General features: G+C 29.8%; 1 protein-coding gene across 2 annotated transcripts; it reads right to left on the bottom strand.

Annotated features, from left to right (window-relative positions):
* Positions 1-834: 834 nt before the first annotated feature.
* On the bottom strand, positions 835-12949 carry LOC105114527 (phospholipase D delta-like). Of its 2 annotated transcripts, XM_011011090.1 has the most exons (12): positions 12733-12949; positions 12520-12622; positions 10360-11641; positions 9619-9735; positions 9339-9533; positions 7319-7585; positions 7156-7224; positions 6841-6988; positions 6196-6344; positions 5471-5641; positions 4318-4515; positions 835-1346 (listed from the first exon to the last, which is right to left on the bottom strand). In XM_011011090.1, exons 3-12 carry the CDS (start codon positions 11311-11313, stop codon positions 1053-1055), a joined length of 2562 nt encoding a protein of 853 aa, XP_011009392.1. In that variant the 5' UTR covers positions 11314-11641; positions 12520-12622; positions 12733-12949; the 3' UTR covers positions 835-1052. The 2 variants fall into 2 exon arrangements, with proteins under 2 accessions (XP_011009392.1, XP_011009390.1); XM_011011088.1 differs by lacking the exon at positions 12520-12622.
* Positions 12950-16416: the final 3467 nt, after the last annotated feature.

The raw sequence follows: 16416 nt of genomic DNA, 5'->3' as shown, positions 1-16416 counted from the left end.
TCATCATCATCATCTTCTTCTTCTTCTTCTTCTTCTTCTTCTTCTTTATTATTATTATTATTATTATTACTACTACTACTACTATTATTAGTATTATTGTTATTATTATTATTGTTGTTGTTGTTGTTGTTGTTGTTGTATTATTGTTATTTATAATTTGTACAATTAACCTCCTTGTGGTTCGATCCTGGTCTTGCCGGGTTATTTATTACTTCGACACTCTTACACTTAGGAGAAGACATCAATCTTTTAGTCGTATCAATGATCTAACAAATCAAAGAATTTGTTGATTATTTCTTTTTATCAGTAGTCACAATTCGTTTTACAATATTAAATGGAATAAGATTGACTTTTATAATTTTAGAATTCAAACAAATTAAATTTATAATTTTGCTGTACTTTTTAAATTGAAGATTAAAAAAACTTTTTCTTTTAACACACATACACTGCCAAAGCTTGTCATGAATTTGAAGCTATTTCCTCTATTCATATTCGATCATCCTTCATACTAATCAAATATTAATTAAACATAACAAGAGATATTTAATTGTAATTATTTATCTAAACTAGAACTTAGTGAAAATTATTATTAAAATGTAGCATTAATCGAAGATCTTTTCACCATTCATTCTCTTAAGGTTGGTACTTTATTCATCTTAGGAGAAAACGATGCAAATCAGGAGAAAAGCAGGCACCATAAATCACCTCTCAAACTACTAAAATATTAATTTATAACAAAAAATTTAAATTAAAACCTTCATTCATCCTTCATAATTATTTGTTTAAATTAAAATTTAATGGAAAATAAGTTTGAATTAATTAAAAAGAAAACAAGAAATATTTTCTTACGTAACACAAAATTTAAAAATTTGTGTTCACGTAAATCAGAACCTTTTGTGTACATGTTTGATGTTTCAACAATATTGTTACATACATTATCCCCAGTTTCATGCTCCTCCCTTGTGAACGTTCACTGCATCTGCATGAACTATAACAATTCAGATTAAGTTATATATGGTGAACTCCATAGCTTCAAAGCTTTAACTGGATATCTATGTAGTAAGAACATCAGGGAGGTTGGTGGATGCTCCAAGAACTTTGCCCCCAACATCAGGAAATGTTTCATGACCTTGTATGGCACTCACTTCTCCACTTTTGCTCACTTGAATTGGATATTGCATCAAGTTTCCCCTCATTTCCTTGCTCTCCTCGGAGACATATGCTTTCCAGTTGTGCCTGGAAGTCTTGTTGACAAGTTTCATGCATTCAAGGTTCTGTGGCTCGTCGAAAGCTTGCTCGAGGATGCCTAAGTGCTCTGCCCAGAGAGACATCCGGTAGCCATATACCTGCGTATTCAAGTAATAAATTGTGAGGATAAGCAATATAACATTAACAATTGTAATAACAGGAGACATTATACTAACTCTACCCTCTTTCAATGGCACTCGTTCGAGACATGATCGTGATGGATTTGAAAAAGATATGGCAAGTGCATATTAAGATTATGGTTGCTCCTTCACTCTTGTTACATACCGGGATGATGTTTGTTTTTTATTTTCAAAAACATTTTTGAAAAAATTTATATTTTTTTATATATTTTTTTACTTTAAATTAATTTTTTTAATGATTTTAAATCCTTTTGATATGCTGATATCAAAAATAAATTTCAAAAATTTTAAAAAATATCATTTTGATATATTTTTAAATGAAAAATACTTTGAGAAGCAATTATTACCACAATATCAATAAATCCAAAAGATATTGACTAGGCTAAGTTGAATCCAAATCTAATCAGGTCAACACCAAGAATTTTTTTGAAATAACAAAACAACATCATTTTGAGAAAAAAAAAATAATCTAATGAATAGACCTTTTTTCTTAATTCATTTTAAGAAAAAAAAATAATCTAAATGAATTTGACAATCTAATGAATAGACCTTTTTTCTTAATTACACTCCAGTTCAGGTCTAACAACTATTCTTATGCTTAGAATAGCACCATTCATCGCTATTAAAACTTCATCTCTCTTTCTTGTTTTTCATTCAACTAACTTCTAATTAATGGAAATCTTGTTCTAAGTCTTTCTCTTTACTTCATCTCTCTTTCTTGTTTTTCATTCAACTAACTTCTAATTAACGGAAATCTTGTTCTAAGTCTTTCTCTTTATCTGATTGTTGTCTCAACCATTCTAATATGTTAAGTAGAACCACTCAATAAAAAAAATTAAAAATAAATATTTCATAAAGGTAATAGACATGAAAGTGCTAGCATATATGTCATGTAACCAATCAGTTGGTTATAAATATGACATTGACTTTATTTATATAAATATATTTAATTTATTAATAAAGATTTATTTATCTTTAATATTCATTAAATATTTCATTATTGAATATAGATTAAAAATAAAGTTTGTGGAAAAAAATATTTTATAAAGAAAATTATAAAGTTGTTATAAATATAGAATTCTTATTATATGAAAGCATTGTTTCCAAAATGTTATGGTCAAAGCTCTATTAAAACTAAATATTAATTAAAGCTAATGAGACAAGTACATATTATGTTTTTTTTTTTTTGTGAAATGAAGCAATTGTTCCACAAACTGAAATATGAGGAAATATAAAATTCTTATTATATGAAAGCATTGTTTCCAAAATGTTATTGATCAAAGCTCTATTAAGACTAAATATTGATTAAAGCTAATGAGACAAATACATATTATGTTTTTTTTTTTAAAATGAAACAATTGTTCCACAAACTGAAATATGAGGAATACCTAGAACTAATATGTAGATGTTTACTAGATGACATGTTCACTGAATTGACTCGCATGAGGATCCTAGATGGAGAGATCATTTGTTTCTATGAAAGAGCTCATATGACGGTTGTGTAAGTGATCCTTGAGCTTAAAATCACTAAGTTATCTTATATAGAGAGTATTATATTTTGATCTTGCTGGAATTGTCCTAATCAAGGATAATAAATAGATAGATATTAGATATAACATGAACTATATAAAAGTATTTAATTAAATAAGAGATAATTCATTACCCTTGATAAATTAGAGAAAATGTTTTATTTGTTTTTAAATGTTATTGATTGTAAATCTTTGTGCAAGATAGAATGAAATTTATAGAAAGTTTCAAATCTTATTTAAAGATTCAATGACTATGGTGTTAAGAACAAACATGATTTGACATAGTAGACACACTTCATGCTGTAATGTCTAAATTGAAATACTGTTGATAGACGCACTTCATGTTGTAATGTCTAAATTGAAATACTGTTGATAAAAAAGATAAAAATTAAACTGAGAAACCAGTTACTAAAAGGTTAAGTGAAACAACTTATGAATTTTTTAATATTTAAGGGATCATTACAGGTTGTTAGACATTGTACTTGATCTTCAAATATAAATCAATCAATTGTTAAATTAATACTAAATTAATTTATTTAATCCTATTTTATTTAGGATTATAATTTATATTTAGATCAACTTATTAGGAAACCTAATGAGTCATACATATAAAAACCATTAATCACAAATTAAAATAAAATGATTAATCAAGTATGAATTGATTGTAAATAAGTTTTAGAAATTGAAGACTAAAGTGTAAATTATATAGGGAATTATAATTCTAAATTTAGAAAAATCAAATAAGAACTTTATTGAATAAATTTATAAAATTAACCTATGATATTATCTAAGGGGCAAATTGATATTTTTGTTATTTATAGGGTTTTTAAGTTTTCTTATAAATAGAATATTATATTGTTTACTTCCTAGGGGTTTTAAGGTGAGAAGAGTATAATACATAAATACGTGAATACAAAAAAAAAAAACCAACATTTTAAAGTATAACAATCTCTTTAGAATATTATATTTTTTACTTTCTAGGGGTTTTAAGGTGAGAAGAGTACAATATATAAATACGTGAATACAAAAAAAAAAAGCCAACATTTTAAAGTATAACAATCTCTTTCTTCTAAAAGGATTTAGGATAATTTTCACTAGTGATTCATATAGATTACCATTAAAGACCAGATAATTAGATGACTTGTGAATTGCAATAACTTAACTTTGAAGCATATATACAAAGTTAGAAAAAAATTTAGATTTTCAAGTAATTTTCACATAAACCTCAAACAACTTTGATTTTGTGTAACAAGATTTTCAGGATTCCTTAAAAAATTTTAAATTTATTATTTTTGCTAAGTGTATATATTTGGAGAAATTCAATAAAAAAAACCCATGCTAACTATTAATTTTCTCTGCTCCATGTTTTATAGCTGAAAATAAGAGCTGAAGTTTCAAACCTGTCCATGTGGATGAGAGTTTTTTCTGGCCCATGTGTATGTCGGTTGGTAAGCCCCCATAGCGATTTCTGTGTCCCTTGAACCATCCAGGGATCTCTGGTTAATGTTCGCTGATCCCATGATTACGTATTCATCATCAACTACCATTCCTTTTGCATGTACATATATCATAAATCTCCGAAACTTTTGAGCTGCTGCCTGTGAAGAAAACCAAGATTTACTGATACGGATATATGTAAGAATGACTCTCTGCGGTCAGTTCAGGTATCAATCATCACCACACCAATTTACTGATATAAATTTAGGCTGACTAAATGGCAAAATGTGTGCTATATTTTCAATTAAGTCCCATTTTCCCTTACTTCATTCATTAGCTTTTATTATTATTATTATTTAATTATAAACTTACATAGATCTTAATTTATTTTTAAAATACTTTAAATTAATGATTATATAAATTTTTAGTTGCCTAGATTTATAACATTTATTAGTGTTTTTTTTTTCTTGACACATGTAGCCTCGGCTAATAAAAGGATGAAAAACTTGTTTGCATATTTATTAAATCTTATCAGACTTTACAAGTTCAACTAGAAAATCTATGATTCAGGTTAAGTTGAACTAAAAAAATTATTTACTTGACTAGGTTTTAATAGCTCCATTTAACCAGTACTAACCTAATCGAGTCAAACCCATGGAATACTTTGAAAAACCAAAGTGACACAACATCATTTTAACTAAAATAATTGACCTGGCTCCATCACCTACGGGTTATCCTAGTAATCTAGTGACCCCGATCTTTTTTCATGTCAGTCTCCGGAAGGTCAGGAAGTCTGACAACAATTTATTAAAAGTCCAAGTTTACATTGCATACAGACATTACAGTTGCAAGAAACAAATCAACGGTGCCTATCTAACAAAACAAGGATGAGCATCTGAAAATTAATTATGTTCTCTGAAAATTGGTGCCAGTCAAAGAAATAAGGTAAGATTGATTTATGGTGTCTTTTTTTATTTTCCCTTCATTTACATTTAAATTTTAAAATTTCGATAGTTATGCTTTGACTTGCCTTCAGCATTGATTATACATTAACACGTGCCTTCATGTTAAGAGTCAAAGAACAAATTTATATGGTTTTGAGAATATATGCCATACCAGTGAACGATTTTCAGTTTGCTGATTTATCTCTGAAGAATCGTGTGGAGAATTTTCACGTTTACCAAGGCAATAAAAGTTCAAATAATGTTGTGGATGATACCGATAGGAAAGCCCGGCCTTTTCAAGTTCTTTTGCAATAATCTTGTACATCATGGCCATTGTTTGTCCCTGCAGTCATTCAATCATCATTTAGCTTCAGAAATCACAACGCAAGGCGCATAGATACGCAACCATGTTGTTTATACGTTTTCATCAACAAATAATACACCACAACGCAAAAATAAAGTTGGGACCTCTTCTTTTCCCGGTTTACTTTTGTACTATTGCCGTGGATGGGGACGATTAGTAGAGATTCTAGTTCCTAAAATTGTTCTTGATTGCCATGTTAAGAAAGATAGGACTTAGGGCTCGAAACCATTCCATTACCGAAATGACACAGAGCTCACACACAAGCAAAAAGTAAACGTGGAGTTTTGCAAGAGAGAACTCAGGAGTGATCTGCAGACCTAACTTAACCATGCACAAATGATATGAAGCTGGAGAGTGATGTGCAGAAACATATGGTTTTTCATTATGATAGAACGTGTTTGCCATGTAAAAGATAGTTATTTCACGCTGGAGAACAACCTTGTGATGTGCAGAAACAGATGGTTTTTCATTATGATAGAAAGTGTTTGCCATGTAAAAGATAGTTATTTCACAAAAATAAAAACTAATCTAACCTGCCAATACAGAATTTCCTGCACAGGAGCACTAGTTGGAACACCCTCTGGCCACATTGGTATTACTATATACACTGAAAACCGCTCATTTGCTCTGATTTTGCTAGCAATTTTCAGTGCTAGTTCCATGGGGACTAAGTTATCAGCTCCTGTCATAGAGGATGAAGTTAAAACAGAAGTTTCCTTGTCATATATCCAACCACGTAGTAATATAGAGAAACTAAAAACACCTTGATGTCTTCCCTCCTGTCATAGAGGATGAAGTTAAAACAGAAGTTTCCTTGTCATATATCGAACCACATAGTAATATAGAGAAACTAAAAACACCTTAATGTCTTCCCTTAGAAGTTTGTTTTTTATTTATTTGATAGCGTTTGGTTACTGTTTCGCTACAGAAAAGTTGGAGACAGAGAAGACACATCTTGTTATTTTAAAAGGACAGAAATTCATTCTAAAATTGTCCTAGAGACATCTTTACATTACGTCTTTGTCTACATCCAACCACACATGTTTTTGTCCCGTCGGTATCTATTTCTTCTGTCCTTGAACACTAACAAAACGCAACCTTAGTGTCTATTGAAGCAGAAATCAATAAATTTCATCACATTTGACTAGGAAAGGAAATCAACCTCATGCCTTTTGTACCTGCATTTTTGTATGATGGCCAATAATAGGAAGATCCAAGAAAATATTGATTCTCTATGTATATGAAGTGTTGTGCTGATCTTATTGCTTTTACATATGCTGTATGAATGCTCTTATCTACTTTCAAATTCTTTCCACACAGAAGATTCTGCAAAAAAGAAGCAAAGTTATTGAAGTAGGGTAGGTCTAGAATGTTATCACATAAACCTAAAACTACAAGCATAAACTTATCTAACATAAATCTGGTATACCCTCATCAAGAGAATGGTTAAATCTAACATATATTAGCAGGCTAATCATAAAGCTAGTTCTAACCTGATCCACAGCTTCTTGAGTAGACTTTGGAAATCCCTTCACAGATCCTGAATCTATAGATCGGAATACCTATAAAAGAGAACAATAATTTTAATTTTCATTGGCTCCAATAAAAGGGCTCACACATACAAATTATATTTAGTAAAAACCAGCTAATGCAAACCTGCACATGCCAATTCTCAGGATCTCCTTCATCAGTGACATGCACAATTTTATCACCATCAGGACTAGAAGATGGAGTGAGTATCCATGAAATCCGTTCTAGCTTTATCAAGGCATCATCATGCCAACGAGTGACCTTTTTGATCCTACGCCATTTTGTGGCTTTTTTCCACCTTTGCTCAAAATTTGTCAATATATCATAAGCAGCTGGACCCTCAATTTTACAATGCAAGTCGTGCCATGGTTGCCTTGGGCTTTTGGTATTAGACTAAACATAACAGAGAAAAATTATCAATACTTGAGCAAGAATAGAGAATTCCTTCACCATCTCATCTCATATCTTGAATTATACACAAAACCTCAGAAAGTTATCTAAGAATTATTCCCATTCCAAGCTATAGTACGAGATGGCATGATTTCTACCATACTAAACTGGGTGAAGTTTGACAGCAGTGCTAAGAAGAATAGCAGCACAGCACTTAGAAAAGCTCAATGGTAGGAATGATCACAAGTTTGTGAAATTGAAAGAATACAGGGCTGATTTTTGGTTATGAGACTATATTTACTGTTCTGAAGACAAACAAATTCACTAAATTCACACATATCCAAGACATAAATGGTTTAACGAATATGCTCCTTGAAATTAAGCAATGGCATTGACCAAGATATCTATCTATCTATCTTCTCTTACAAATATTCATACACCTCTACACTCACAATGGAAAAGCCATTATACCAATTCTCCTCTGTGAATTCCGTACTTCTACCTCTTATAAAATTTCTGGTTTCTTTGTGCAAATGAACCACAAGTTTGCTATTAGGGATACCTTTTAGCATCTCTTCTGTTGCATAAAGGACTAGAGAGCTAGGCAAAAACCATCCAACTAGATGGTTTTGCAGTAAATCTAAAGTACTGTCCATTTTTAAATGAAAAATCTTATAAAACAAATCCTGTAGGCCAATCCCATTTCTGGGATTTTGTTTTAGCTATGCACCAGTTGATACCATGTAGACAACTGCATTACTCTTTTTCCCAATAGGTTAGTCATCGAGGTGAAGATGAAGTTTTGCCTATATTTTGTGACATAAAAAAACACTAATCTTCAAATGGAGAATCTAAATCAATGATGTTAAAGTCATTCCAATCAACAAGCATGCCACAATTTTCTTCAATTCCAATCCAAATATGCTCCCAGGCAATCAGTAATTACCTCTACTCATCACAACTTAAAGACATAATTGGAGTAGTATACATTGTATATAGGCATATCTCTCAGACTTGAGTAAAATCATTTTTAGTTTGCAAAACACAAAGTATCAAAAAGAAACCAGAAATGTTATAGTGCAAACACCATCTGCAAGAAAATGTTAAACTGTATATAAAATGTTTCTTCATTTAAGAGTTTTTCTTTTCCCTTTATGAATTGGCGAGAAAGATAGCAAAATAAAGTTAACATGTGCTTATATTTATCTTAGTCAGCCTTCCAAAAAACCAGAATTAACATCCCACAAAGCACTTCCCCAGTAAATCTGAAGACACTTGCGGATTGGATTGCACACAACAAGTGTATCATGCCATTATACATATTCGATAACAACACACTGCAGTGTACCTCATGATATAAATAGCAAGTTGTGGATGCGAACAAGTGTCCTAGCAGGTCAAAGATATTCCTAGCGTTCATATCTTAAATCAATAAATACCAGTGTGCAAATATTCGGATAGCAGATTTACGAAATGATTTAGTTTGTGTTTGGTAATTCATGTGATTAGAAGCGTTGTCAAAGTTCTTTTTATCTGAAAAGGCATCAAATTGATATTTTTTTTCAGGTGATTTTTAATAAATTTCACATCTTTATATCAAAACCATCAACAACATTCTAAAAAAAACATTAAATTAGTGTTTTTTTTAATAAAAAAGGCACTTGAAAGGATGATATCGTGCCCAAAAAAGCTCAGGTGCTGTATGAACAAAGATCGTCCATGCAAATATTTCTAGATATGTATAGTAAAAACTTACAGGAAATGTAGGATTGTGAAAATCATTTTCAAAAACTGTGTGAAGATCACGAAAGAGCCTATGTTCAGGAGTGTCATATCTGCCATCACATAAATCCAAGCCACCAATGAAAGAAGTAATTTTTCGGTTGTTCCCAGAAGATTGAGTATCAAGAATCACGCACTTCTGATGGTGGCTAAAAAGCGTTCCCACAACCTGGACTAGAATGATAAGTCGTATCAGAGAACAAAATCATAGGCCCAGCACATTTAGAGCAGATAAGATATGGAATTGGTCACACCTGTTGCTTGAAAACGCTAAGCTTATTGCTTCCATAACGAGGTGCAAGCACGCAATGGACACTGGAATGTTTGAAAAATTTCTTGGTTTCTTCATCATGAGTTTGCATGACACCATCCTGGATTTAAATTCACATAATATTTTTAAAATGGATGTATATATAATATGTGTATGTAGACATAATCGATGCCTATCCAAAGTATGATTTTGGAACTTGATAATAGTCTTTTAATTACTAGTCATAATTATCAACTACTAGTACTGGATTATAAAAAAAAAAAAAAAAAAAAAAAAGAAGAAGGAAAGGGTTTAAAAAAAAAAAAAAAAAAAAAGAAGAAGAAGAAGAAGAAGAAGAAGAAGAAGAAGAAGAAGAAGAAGAAGAAGAAGAAGAAGAAGAAGAAGAAGAAGAAGAAGAAGAAGAAGAAGAAGAAGAAGAAGAAGAAGAAGAAGAAGAAGAAGAAGAAGGTTTCAATAGTAAAAAAAATCTTAGAGTTGACCCAGTCAGGGTCTCACTCAGGGTCAACCAACCTGCCCGAGTCACTTGGGTTTGACCAGCTTTATGTCCAAAATGATTCAGACAGAAACTCGGTTGGGGCCAGGTTCTTGATCAGCGGATTGCTAGGATGACTCATCAAGTTAGATGAGGTTTAATAACTATGCTTTCAAGTTGCATAGAAAAACAACTAATAAATTGTTAACATGAAATCACTGCAATGTTTATTAAGGTTTTGGAAGTGCTTACCGTTTTTAGATAGAATGTGTCATGTGAAGTTTTATCGTCCCATAGTAGCATAACCACACGGACCCCTTCTTCTGACTTGTACTTTAACAACTCTCCCAGAGTAAGCTCACCTCCCGCTGGCAATGGCTTTGTTGGCTCCCTCACCAACTTGACACGGTGGTACACTGACCACCCCACAATATATATCAGGTTGTGAGCTTCTAAGATAGCATGGCATATGTCTTCCCAACAACTACTATGCTGAAAAACTTTCCCATCATCCAGGGTAATTTTAGGTAGCACAGCATCAGGTACATGAGCATCTTGGTAAAGTGTCACTGACCCTCCTTTCCGGAGTGGAAAGTATGTATTGGGAACTCCTTTGTATTCTGGTCCATCACCAACACCATCTTTGTATAAAGGATTGTCTTCAACTGGCTTGAATTGAATGGAAAAATGCAACTCAGGGTAAGGTTTCAGGCAAGTTCCAGAAGTGCAAATGATAGGAAACCAATCATTAATAGTATTTCCAGAGACGATTTTTTCAACTGGTATTTCCACTACTCCAATAAGTTGTGCCCCAAGAAAATCATTGTCCTTGACATGAAACTCTACTTTTACAACAGGGTGGGCAACTGGGACGCAGAAATGCTCATCCCACAAAGGGTTCTCGCAATTGGCAATCACTCTAGTCTGGGCTACTGTTGCCCCTGCAAGGCAAACAGACACATAGGGATCACTAGTAATGATTGAATGTTTGCCTGAATGTGTCATGGGTTTGTGTCCACAAAGTGGTGAGTAAGATCCACACATAGTAAAACATTTTCTCATATTTTCTGAAGCTAGATCCATATTTGGAAGAGATTTAGCTTCTAAGATCCATATGTCCAATTCACCATGCAAAAAAACAGATTCTTTAGAAGACTGGATTGCAGTGGATTGAGCCTTCCAAGGAACATTGATTTCTGTACTCATTCTGTCTTGTTAACTTTGCAAACACCAGATTCTCAAGGGCCCTCCTATATTTGCCAAAACTATACCCAAATTTAATCAATCAGATGCTAACGTTATGTTGTGGATAGCCAGCCCCCCGAGATGAATCGAGTCTATGTTATAGTTCCTTAATCCATGCAAATATAACTTGCATCTACATCACAAAGCTTGTGAAACTCATTGCTTTGCAGAAGGAACAAGCATCATAAGCAGTCAGAAAATATGGAAACACAGTGTTCTGACTTGAGCCCATATCAAATGCATTATGCAGAGATTGCAGTCTCCATAGGTTGACCCCAGGAATCTTCCCCTGCCAGGGAAAGAAAGATGAGGAGAAGCAAAAGAATCAGATTAAAGAACAAAAACATGTACATAACCTACACAACCACTTACTAACACCATGCATGCACATAAAGACATTAACGACAAAAGAACATGACACAAACCACAAAACATCAATCTGCTAGAGTAGCCAAAAGATCAACTTCCTTCACATACCATGGATGTTCCACTATAAGAATCCTCCACATAAAGTCCAACGTTTACATTATCATTGATGCCAAATTGGTATTTCTTGTAGACAAAACTAAGATGGAATGGCCTTAAATTAGTGTGTTTGGTATTGTAGTACAAGTTTTTTTAAAATTAAAAATACACCGAAATTATGTTTTTTAAAATAAAATTTATTATTCACATTAGGGCATCAAAACTATCTAAAAACACCTAAAAAATATTAATTTGATGTTTTTTCATGCAACAATCAATTTAAAAAGCAGGTTATAACACAAAAACAGACACATTCTAGTTTTAAAGCATTTTCATAAATTAGAAGTTATCTCTTAATCTTTCAAATTTCATATAAACACTAAAGTTGTATTTGTCCTGTCACAGAAGTGATATATAATTATTAATCACACCATATCATTATTAAATTAACAAGAGTAGCACTTAGCATTATAACACTATAGAATTAATTTATTCTAATTGATAATTAATTGAAGTCAGCTAAAACACATCTAATTTTTCCTTAAAATACATAAAAATTCTCCTAACCATGCTAATCTAACATAGTAATTATTCATGTCCCAGCTTTTTTCATCTTCCATGGAATCCAAGTTTGTGGATCAACTTTCCCAAGGTGAAACAGCGAAGAATAAACTAAGAGCATATCAATCTCTCGTAACTCACAACCAAAAACAAAATTCAGCTCAAGTTCGGATATGACTGTCCTACTTAAGATCCGATCAAGAAAATTCGTATTCGCGTTGCATGAAAGCTAGTTGAGGATACTCTGAGCATTAGATCATAATATATATATAAAAAAGAAAAAAGTTTCACCATTACATTACAAAGATAACTATCAAAGTGGTAGGTTATTAATAATAAATCACGCATGGTTACCTTGAGAAGAGAAGCAAGGAGGAAGATAGATGTAGGGATCGGAGAATGGAGAAAATGGATGATAATGAGAAGGGTACAAAAGTGGTGCAATGGCGTGAAGCATTGCCAACCACCATCTTTCGGGGAGGAGGAGGGCAGCGAAAATGGCGGGAAGTCTTGAGCTGTTTTACGAGGATGGCTATTATTAGCTGTTCTTCGGATTTGTTGTGGCCATACCCGCTAACCTCTCTAGCTTTCTCAAATATAATTAACTATTGAATTGTAGGACATGGTTGTTACTTAAAAGTATTTTTTTAAATTTAATTTTTAAAATTTTTTTATATTTGTTTATTATTAAAAAAATTATTCAATAAAAAATATTTTTTTTAATAAAAAATACTTTCTAATTAATAAAAAATATTTTTCTGGTCAGTGAAAAATATTTTTTAGTTAAAGAAAAATTTGACTTTGTTTTCAGAAAAAAAAAAAATTTATGTGTTTATTTTTTGAAAAGTGATTTCCAGAAAATTACTTTCAAAACTTTCTTATGTTTATTTGTTGTTAGAAAAGTTGGTCAATGGAAAATACTTTTCAGTCAAAGAAAAATTTGGATTAGTTTTCGTAAAAGTGTTTTCCTAGAAAATTTAAGAAAAAACACTTTCTGAAAGTTATGAAAAATTTAGAAATGTCATTATTTGCTGATTATATCAAATTTGATCCTCGAACTTTTGATATATATATATATATATATTTTGTTTTGAATATTTATTTTTTATATTAACTATGGTCCTTATTTTTATAGTTGTTATTTGTTTTTCTCCTGTTATTTTTTTACTGAAATTTTTTATCTATCAAATTTGGTCTTTATTCTTTTGATTGTTACATGTTTTATTTAAAATACTTTATGAAATGTTCATTATTATTATTTTAATTTCTTTATCTTTTTTTTTTTAGATTTGATCTTTATTATTTTGATTATTATTTATTTTATTTGAGATAATTTATGAAATTATATTTTTTCAAATTCATTCTTATTCAACTTTTTAATTTGTAAGATTTGTTCCTTATTATTTTAATAAACTTGAGAAAAATAAAATGTTAATAAATTATTTTCCATAAAATAACCAAACACTGAAAAATGTTTTCTAGACTACCAAATATCAAAAAATAATTTACTTTTCAGGAATTTGCTTTTCTAGGAATTTACTTTTCAAAAATAAACAACTTTTCCACAAACAAACAGAGCTATAATTCTCTAAATTAAGGAGTCCAGTATTTTACTAAACTAGCCCATTACCCTCACTACGTGATTTTTTGTTCAAAAACAATATTATTTAATTATTAGAATTCAAATACTATTTTTTATTATAAAATAAAAGGTAACGGATTTGATAATTTTACCCTTAATCTACTATAGCTCCTCTCTGATTTTATTTTATTATTGATGTTTATAATAGACTTTTTCTTTTTTGGTCCTTGAACTTTTCATTTTATTCACTAAACTTTATTTATTTTCAATTACTTCCTTACAAATTTCATCAACATAGTTTTATTAATTGTTATTTGTTTCGATTTGTATAGTCTTACAATTAATTATTGATTTGTTTTATAAAAAATAATTTGATTTTGTTTTTAAAACTAAAATTTAAGAATCAAAATTGAAATTGAAATTTCCAATAAAAAAACCTTTCCACATGTTTATTGTTTAAATGATGCTAAAATGTTCAATTTAGTCCTTCAAGGTTCACGTTTTACATATCCAATCCCTATTCTTTGGTTTTATGCTTTAGTACTTCATTTTTTTTTTTACATTTATATCCCTTGAAATCCAGAGAATAGAGAGTTTCTACAAAAAAAAAAAAAAAAGCGAGGAAAGCTCTTAGATGGTGAAATTTTGGCCATTAATAACTATGATTTTAGTATTTTTAAATTTATATTTAAGAGGTGAACTCAATAAATATGGTTTTTACCTCTAATGATGTTTGACAAAGTAGATCAGGGCTAAAAAATTTATATGGTTTGATTTTGAGTTTTTTATCAAATTAAAATGTTTTTTTATAATTAAAAATAAAATTAAAAAGATTCATATGATGGTTTTTATATATTTCTAGATAAAAATAATTGAGGTTCGACTTTTGAAAATCTAAAAACCTGTAATTTGAATTTTTTTCTTCCAGAACGCTACTTTCTAATAGTTACAAATCCCAAGGCTATTAAAATATCTTCTAATATTTATAAATCCCAAAAGTTATTAAAATTTATATAATTATTAATTTTAATATTTATAAAAGTAATTAAAATATATATAAATTGTCCAAATATCCATATCAATAAAAAAAAAATACAGACAGATGACACATCATCTTAACAGTAAAACAATGTGAATCATGCTATTTAAAAAAATATGTTTCCTACATATCTATCCTTAAAAAAACAAAATCAAGCCCTAGTTTGTCTACCCCTTCTTCTTTTTTAAATGACTTTATCATTTTGGGCTAGGCTTGTGAGTTTATAATGATATTTTTACATTTTATAACACGATCGACTTTAAATAAAATTATTCATATAGTACTTAACAATTTTTCAATTATATCATTATTTTCGAAGATTCATTTTTTTAATTAGAAAAACCCTCGCGAACATCAAATGCAATAAGATATTTGCTTTATTTTTTTAATTTTTTTATTCATTTACACACATATATATTATCAATTATGACATTTTGTGTTTTTTTATTGAATTTTTCTTTTTAATTATGATAAGTTTTTATTTAAAAAATAATATTCCTGATAAAAAAAAATTTGGTAAGAAGAGTTTTGATTAGAGACACGCATTTTTTACTCCTTGTTTAAATTCAATAGATTTGTTTTTTGATTGTATTTTACTTGCTTTTATTTTTTTATTTAATAAACCATGTTTCTAATAAAAAAAAGTTTATATAAATAAGAAAATAGGATTTTGACTAAAAGCCCTTTCTTCAAAATTCAAATCATTATTTTTCTTATGAATATCTATTTTTATCGCTATACAATTAAATAAGAAAATAAGAATTTATCCGCATCATTAAATCAAATATTCCAAGCTAATTTGCAATGCGAGAGAAGAAGGCTCCAGTTTTATGGGTATACTAGTATGAAACTAAATATATTGTGGAGAGAAAATCTTTCCATTTGGACTTTCATATTTTTCTAGGAGAAAAGAAAATAATTCCAAAATAAATTAAAGGCTCTTCCCTATAAATGTTTTTCAATACACTAATATTTAATATAAACTGATTTTGATATCACATATAATGTTTATAATCAAGAGAAAATGCTTGAAGAACATAAATGAGAGGCGGTATGAACAAAAAATAACAGTGTTTCTTATAAATCAAAATCCTTCAATGTTGAGAATATTATAATTATATAAAGACATTCAAAATATTTATTTTTTATCTATTCAAGTCTATATATATATATATAAAGTAGAAAATTCCAATAATACTGAATAAAAAAATAGAAATAACTGAAAAAAAATATTTTTTTCAAAAAACTACTGCATCTGTGAGATCTGAACCTTTCAATGTCTGTTCTCTTCATATATTCCATTATCAATTAGATATTCATATATTTGATGCATTTGTGATACAATATGATAATTAATATAATCATACACATTAACTGATATTCACTGATCAAGTTAATCAAAGATTTTGAACAGAGC

This window comes from Populus euphratica, unplaced genomic scaffold (genome assembly GCF_000495115.2).
Source record: "Populus euphratica unplaced genomic scaffold, PopEup_1.0 scaffold538.1, whole genome shotgun sequence".
NCBI classification, from domain to species: Eukaryota; Viridiplantae; Streptophyta; class Magnoliopsida; order Malpighiales; family Salicaceae; genus Populus; species Populus euphratica.
The sequence above is the reverse complement of the archived record's forward strand: the minus strand, read 5'-3'. Positions and strand labels throughout refer to the sequence as shown.